Source organism: Helianthus annuus, chromosome 7, assembly GCF_002127325.2.
Source record: "Helianthus annuus cultivar XRQ/B chromosome 7, HanXRQr2.0-SUNRISE, whole genome shotgun sequence".
Taxonomy (NCBI): Eukaryota; Viridiplantae; Streptophyta; class Magnoliopsida; order Asterales; family Asteraceae; genus Helianthus; species Helianthus annuus.
Genome location: NC_035439.2, coordinates 54,644,960 through 54,651,865, shown reverse-complemented (window position 1 = coordinate 54,651,865; position 6,906 = coordinate 54,644,960). Strand labels below are relative to the sequence as shown.

At 39.4% G+C, this 6,906-nt stretch overlaps 1 protein-coding gene and 1 non-coding gene across 2 annotated transcripts; both read left to right on the top strand.

The window, feature by feature from the left end:
* Positions 1 to 838: 838 nt before the first annotated feature.
* On the top strand, positions 839 to 940 carry LOC118480672. The gene has a single exon (XR_004863650.1). It is a non-coding gene; the product is annotated as a small nucleolar RNA R71 (small nucleolar RNA).
* A 2,698-nt stretch (positions 941 to 3,638) lies between these two features.
* LOC110866422 lies at positions 3,639 to 4,352 on the top strand. The gene is made up of 2 exons (XM_022115571.1): positions 3,639 to 3,801; positions 3,913 to 4,352. Exons 1-2 carry the CDS (start codon positions 3,639 to 3,641, stop codon positions 4,350 to 4,352), a joined length of 603 nt encoding a protein of 200 aa, XP_021971263.1.
* Positions 4,353 to 6,906: the final 2,554 nt, after the last annotated feature.

Below are 6,906 nucleotides of genomic sequence, written 5' to 3'. Positions count from 1 at the left end.
GGTGTGGGTACTGTTTCTTCTGTTGGCGGCGGTGCTTCTGCAAGCCCTACGGTGCGGTTGCGTAGCGTGATGAGGTGAACTTGCGCTTTTGGGTTTGTTTCGGTATTGCTAGGTAATGCGCCTTGCGGTCTCTCGGCAAAATTTTGAGCTATTTGATTTAATTGTTTTTTTATATTTTGAATACTAGCTTATTGATTTCTAAAATTTGATTCTAATTGTAGAAATCTTTCCGAGTTTTTCTTTTCAGTGTCGGAGATGAGGCGAGATACAGTATCTTCGAGCCTTTCTCGTCCACTTTGTTGTTGAGTGAAATTTTGTGACTCATTTCTTGGTTGTTGAAAGTTTGTTCGTTGGGTTTGTTGGTTACTACTATTGCCGGGTTCCCTCCAACCAAGGTTTGGGTGGTTTCGCCATCCTTGGTTGTAAGTTCCCGTTGGGGGACCCGACGGCCTAGGTCTATTATCAATGTAGTTTACCATTTCTTTGTTGATCATCCGTTTCTTTCATACAACTCCAATTTTCATGTGACCCACCACACCCTTCACAAGCCATAACCGAGACTGTTTTTGTCATTTCCAATTTTTTTTATTTTTGAAGAAAGGGCCTCGATTTGGGCTTGTAAAGAAGTGCTTTCATCGACCTTATGGGCGCCCGGGGAAGTAGATTTATTCCCCCGGGGGGTGTGCCATTGAAAATTGGTTTGAGCAATTTCCTCAATTTGATTATATATTTCGTGTGGGCGTCGATTACCTAAAAGTCCCCCGGAGCTAGAATCAAGTGTCTGCCTTGTGTGTGGCAACAATCCATTATAGAAAGTGGATACTTGTTGCCATATCGCAAGGCCTGATGTGGACACTTGCGTAATAACTCCTTGAACCTTTCCCAAGTTTCATATAAGGATTCCCCGTCCTCTTGTGAATATGTATTAATTTCAGTCATTAATTTAGCAGTTTTGGCGGGAGGGAAATACTTATATAGAAATTTTTGGGCTAGTTCATCCCAGGTGTTTACCGATCCAGCTGGGAGGGCGTTGAGCCAAGCTTTCGCTCGGTCTTTTAGTGAGAAAGGAAACATACGGAGGCGGATGGCGTCATTTGATGCTCCGTTGATCCGAAAGGTATCACATATTTCTAAGAAATTAATGATATGTAGATGGGGATCCTCGTCCGCAAGCCCATGGAAGGTTGCGGAGTTTTGGAGCATTTGTATCAAATGCGGCCGGAGTTCAAAGTTATTAGCTTCGACATTCGGAGCATTGATAGCGGCGCCTAGATTACCTACGGTGGGTCGTAGATAATCCATAAGGGTACGTTGGTCCGCCATGGGAGGTGGATCACCCGAAACCTTCTCTTGGTTTTTAGCTTTTAATCTTTTTCTGAGAAAGCATTCGGGTTCTTCTAAAGGTTCCTTTATGTCCTTATTAGAACTAGAGCTCATACACTATGTAAGATTGGCGTCGGGTTCCAAGTCCTGCAATAAAAACAGAAAAGAATGTTGGTCAGAAGGTTCACCACGGCCCCGTGTTCAGCGAACACGGCCCGTGGTCGGAGTTACAGTTAATATTTTCCAGACCCCAGTTACTGGAAGATGGACACGGCCCCGTGTTGCACCGACACGGCCCCGTGGTTAGCCTTCTGTAACTTGGAAAACTAAAAACTGCCAGTAACGATGCTGGGCACGGCCCGTGTCCGACCAGGCACGGCCCGTGCTGAGCTCCGCAGAAGCTGAAAAAAACTAAGAAAAATCCTAAAAATTAAAAAAAAAATAAAAATATGATTAGGCCGTTGATTCCTAACTTTCTTAAAATCCTTGTGTCCCCGGCAACGGCGCCAAAAACTTGATGCGTGTGTAGTGTAATATAATTTAGATATATAATTAAGCCCTTTTTACACCTTTTAGCCAAGTTTTAAATTTATAAAACACGATATTCACTAACACTAAACACACATATGGGCAAGTGCACCCATCGTGGACGTAGTACAGTGTTGGTAAGATACCGAGGTCGTCCAAGGACACAAGAGCTTTTAATACCGGTTTATCCTCAACGTCTAATCAAATCAAAAAGTGAGAAAAATATTTTTAAACTAAGAAAATAAAAACTAACTAAATGCTGAAAAATAAAATAAAATAAAAACAGATAGACAAGATGAATCACTTGGATCCGACTCGTGTATTAGTATAACCTTTGATTATTTCGCACTTTTGCACTTGTTTAAGAAATTATCTTTAGTTATTGTAGTAGGCCCCTCTTTTGAAGGCGACGTTACCCTCAACCCAGTAGTTTGAGTCAGCAAGGATACAATCCTAAAGGGTTGGATTATTGGAAGATAATGAATTAAGTTATTAATGCAAATTATGGTAGGCCCCGCTTTCGGCGGTGACGTTACCCCCGGCTAAGTCGTCTGAGTCAGCAGGGATACAGTCCTAAATAGCCGGGTTATAGTATTAATAGTAGTTAACTTATGAGGGGGTCAAAGAGTTTGGATCCCCGCCATCCAATACCTATGGGCATTGAAGGAGATCCTACTAAATTTGACCCAGGTCCCAAGCAGGACCTCTAAACGCTGAACAAGGGCAAGACCCTTACCGAACCGTTCCCTTAACCCCCGACCAGGTAGCCAACATACCTCCATATAGACCGTGGAGATATGAATGGTGAAAATCTTTTATTTTATATAGACAGTAAAATAATGCCAAGACACCACGGACAAACGATAAGGAAAGATCACCTTCAACATAAGCAACTAGTTATTAAAGTCATTAATACAAAACCAAATAAAAAGTGCAAAAGATTAAAAATAAAAAAGTATTATACTAAACACTTGTCTTCACCAAGTGATGTAAGAGACTTAGGCAAACATGGCCTTGATTGTCAAGAACTCATACGATCAATCTTGGATCCCGAGACGACTCACACACTCTACGATGGACAATGGATGATGGTGGTGGATGATGGTGTTATGGTGGTGGTGGGTGGTGAATGAAGTGTGAGAGAGGTGGTGTGCCAAGGGATGAGATGGAATGAAACCAAGCACCCCTATTTATAGGCTGAACAGAAGGCTGGGCACGGCCCCGTGTCCGCTGGACACGCCCCCGTGCCCGTCTGACACTCTCTCTCCTCATTAATTGTAATTCGCAATTACAATTAATGCGCCTGCTGTACTTTCACCACGCCCCCGTGCTCACTGGACACGGCCCCGTGGTGGGCAATAGAAGCTTCTACAAGTTTGTCTTTTATGCTGCTTCTTGGGCACGGCCCCGTGCTGGCTGAGCACGGGGCGTGTTCAGGCTTCTGTTTTCTCTTTTTTGCTTTGGAGGATGCCGTCGAGGGTCCGGGCAGTCTACTTTTATTCCTTTTCTTTGTATTTATGCTAGAATTAGTTGTCTTTTTGCTTCTTTTGTGAATTTGAGCTCATTTCATCCTGAAAATACAAAAGGAAGACAAAAACACTCTTTTTCCAACATTAGTACTTAAAAAGGGTTAGTTTTATGCCTTAATTGATGTGATTTATATGTTGTATTTTACACACATCAATCACAATGAGAGAGCGTGGACTTTCTTGCCCATAAAAGCTTCTATACCAGGGGTTTGGAACTCAATCACCAAAGTTGGGAAAGACTTTGAGAAGGTAAATATCATGATTGAGAACTTATTCAAAGGGGTTATTGGTAACGGTTTGCATACACGGTTCTGGCTCGATTACTGGCTCGAGGAAACACCGCTGAGGTACACCTTTCCAAATCTGTTTGCCTTAGAATCTAACAAGGGCTGCACTGTTGCAGCCCGTTTATCTGCTCCGGGTAATTTTCAGGGTGGGGGTTGGGCATGGAAATGAGAACCATTGCAGGTACTGGAACGAGACGAACTTGCAGCTTGTAACAACTTGATTCGGACGTGTATGTTATCTTCAGCAAGCGACAGTTGGAAGTGGCTGGCTGACCCATCTGGAACTTTTACAACAGCTTCATGCCGTGACCTGTTGGCTGCAAATGCAGCTCTATTTCATCCTTTCAAGTGGTCATCTTGGGTACCAAAGAAAGTAAACATATTAGCTTGGCGAGCGGAACAAGATAGGCTGTCAACAATGGAAGGTCTTATCAAGAGAAACATCGTTAACTCCTCTCCATTGTGCAGCCTTTGTGGAGACTATCCTGAAAACGCTGATCATCTACTAATTCATTGTTATGTGGCTTCAAACATATGGCAAAAGGTGGCTGAATGGTGCAACATCTCCCCAATATTCGCTTTCAACATCCGGGAACTTTTGGAAAGCAGCAAGATAAATGGACTCAAAAGATCAAAGAAAAAGGCTTTATACGCAATCATACTAACAACATGTTGGATCATCTAGAAAGGCAGAAATGACAAGATCTTTCACGGGAAAAGAGTTAACTTGGAAGAACTACTAGGCGAAATCAAGGCACAATCGCACTTATGGATAACAAATAGAGCTAAAGAAATCACAAAAGATTGGGGAAAATGGTGCTCCTTTGACATTTGATTGAATAATGTATGCGGATTCTGAAAAGGGCGAACTGTAACATGGGTTGGGATTAGATCTAGTAATTGGGTTAAATGTAATAAGGGTTGGGGCGATTTATGGACATATCATCTTATGAGCACCTTGCTTATAGATGTGTTTTGTATATATTGGGTTATGAAATGAAGAGTTGTTTGCCATTCAAAAAAAAAAAAAAAAAAATGGTGGATGAGACAAGGGGATTGTGTAGCAATCCATTAATGGTCCTACATGTCGATTGGTGACCCAACCATACCCCTCACACCGAGAAACTACAAGAATACTCTAAAACTACTTCCTAATTAATTGGATTTATTACTGGAACGTGGCATCCCATGTTCACCTTATTTGCAAAACATGATCACTACTAAAACAACTAAAAAAAGACTTATTCAACATAAAGACATTGCCACAATTGTTGGCGGAATACTATTCCGCATGGCCTTGCATGGGCTTGGTTATGGTGGTCGATGTGGGTGTAGGCACATAATTCTTCGTTTATAGTTTTACATGATTAAAAATTTTTCGTTTTGATGCTCATTACATAGAATATGATCTTAAACTCACCTTCAAAACCAAAACCAAGTTAATATGTAAATATACCACCACACTTCCATCAATGCTAAGTGTTTTTTTATAAATCCAAATGGGAAGTTCATAATATTGTTTATTATTATACAGAAACGAGATCAGAAGAAAACGCTTAAAAGTGTGAGAACGTTGAGAACGCATCCTGGCCCAACACGTGTCACGCGGCATAGAGATGGGCGGAGGGTCTTTTTTTGTCCTTTAATCTTTTTTTTTCCAGTTCCGCTTTTTCGAATATTGTTTTAATTTTTGGGGTTTAAGATTTTTGGCGTTAACCAAATTCAATAATTAATGGCGTTTAATGGTTTCATCGTATTAACATTTTGGCGTTTATGGCGTTTATTCAAATCATATGTCATTGGAACCCAGGGTGGTCAGGAAATCTATCTGAATGGCGTTTTTCAAGGCGTTTTAAAAAGATTGCCCATTGTTCTATTATTTTTATAAACATTTTGGCGTTTGTGGTATCTTGGCGTTTTACAATTGTTAGATTATATTTCAGCCACAGTAAAAAAAATACAAGCGAAGAAATTAAATTAAAAATCCTAATCGGATCTCTCTTCACAATCTTCACTGTTATCAGTCTCTCTGTTTTTAATAGTACAAGAACTGTCACAAAAAATATGACGTTTTATGTAAAACTTAACAAACCCATCGGTTTGATTATTTTGCCTGCTCGTCTGTTGAAGTGGTTTTTTTGTGGATGTTTGGGGACATAGATCTATGACGTGCGGGTGGGTTTTTCGCTTTTTCTTCATGTTGATCTTCATCTTTATAATCATCCCACTCTTCAGTGTCATGGATCTCTTCTCCTCATCCAAGCCTTCTTCAAGAACAAAAAATACAAAATGCCATATGACTGGCATCAGTATCTTCTTCTTGAATTTTTGTCCATCTCATGCAGCAAAATCTTACTGAGTTACTCGCCTCCGCTAACAATTCATTTAGTGAAACTTCGCGAATAACAATACTGAATATCCAAGAAAGCATATTAGCCATCTTTGATTTTTTTTTTGGCGTTTTACAGTGAGTGGTATTTAGTAGTATTGGTGTTTGTTTTTTTGGTTTGATCAAATGGAAGTTGCTGAGACGTATCATTTTATAGGATCTCTTTTTGGCGCCTAAGTTAGACGGTGCGTTATTATAATAAAGTATTAGTCTTTTCAGTTACTGTTTGTAATTATTGTTTTTGACAAGCTTTATATCTGAAGTTTGTAACACGTCCCATCTTTTAAGTTTGGCGTTTTAGATTCTAATATAATAAATTTTCCATATCTTCAGTATTGCTGATTTGTAGTTACTGTTTCTAGTTACATTTTCAAGTTTGTTTTTTATTTATTTTATTATTTTTTTTATTTATTTTTTTTATAATACTTGTCCAAAGTAATTTTGTGATGGTTTGATAAACGCCAAAGGTGTAAGACATTTGGTTTTTTGGCGTTTTTATTAGATATGACGTTGTTATTATATAACAATCAACTGAAAAAGAAAATTAAACAAAATAAATATTGATCTTCCAAATCTTCACTGTCACTAGTCTCTTTCTTCTTTAGAAGCATCTTCACTGGCTGTTTCGACTTTCGTATGAATTTTTTTGATTTTTGTTTTTTGAAGTAGTTTTTGTCGCCGTTTGGAAACACAAAGTCTGAAATCAGCCTCTTTTTCTATTATTTTTGTCCATCTCATGCAGCAAAATGTTATTGAGTTTACACCCTTTCAGCCAAAATGTTATCTTTTTTGGCGTTTTACCGAGAAAAAGAACGCCACAAAATAAACCATCTTAAAACTGTAAATTTGA

Excerpts from the sequence above, each read along its gene's own strand:
- LOC110866422 (XM_022115571.1), top strand. The coding sequence starts at position 3,639 with ATGATTGAGAACTTATTCAAAGGGGTTATTGGTAACGGTTTGCATACA. Across the intron at positions 3,802-3,912 it reads AGCCCGTTTATCTGCTCCGG|CAAGCGACAGTTGGAAGTGG; the intron begins GTAATTTTCAGG and ends TGTTATCTTCAG.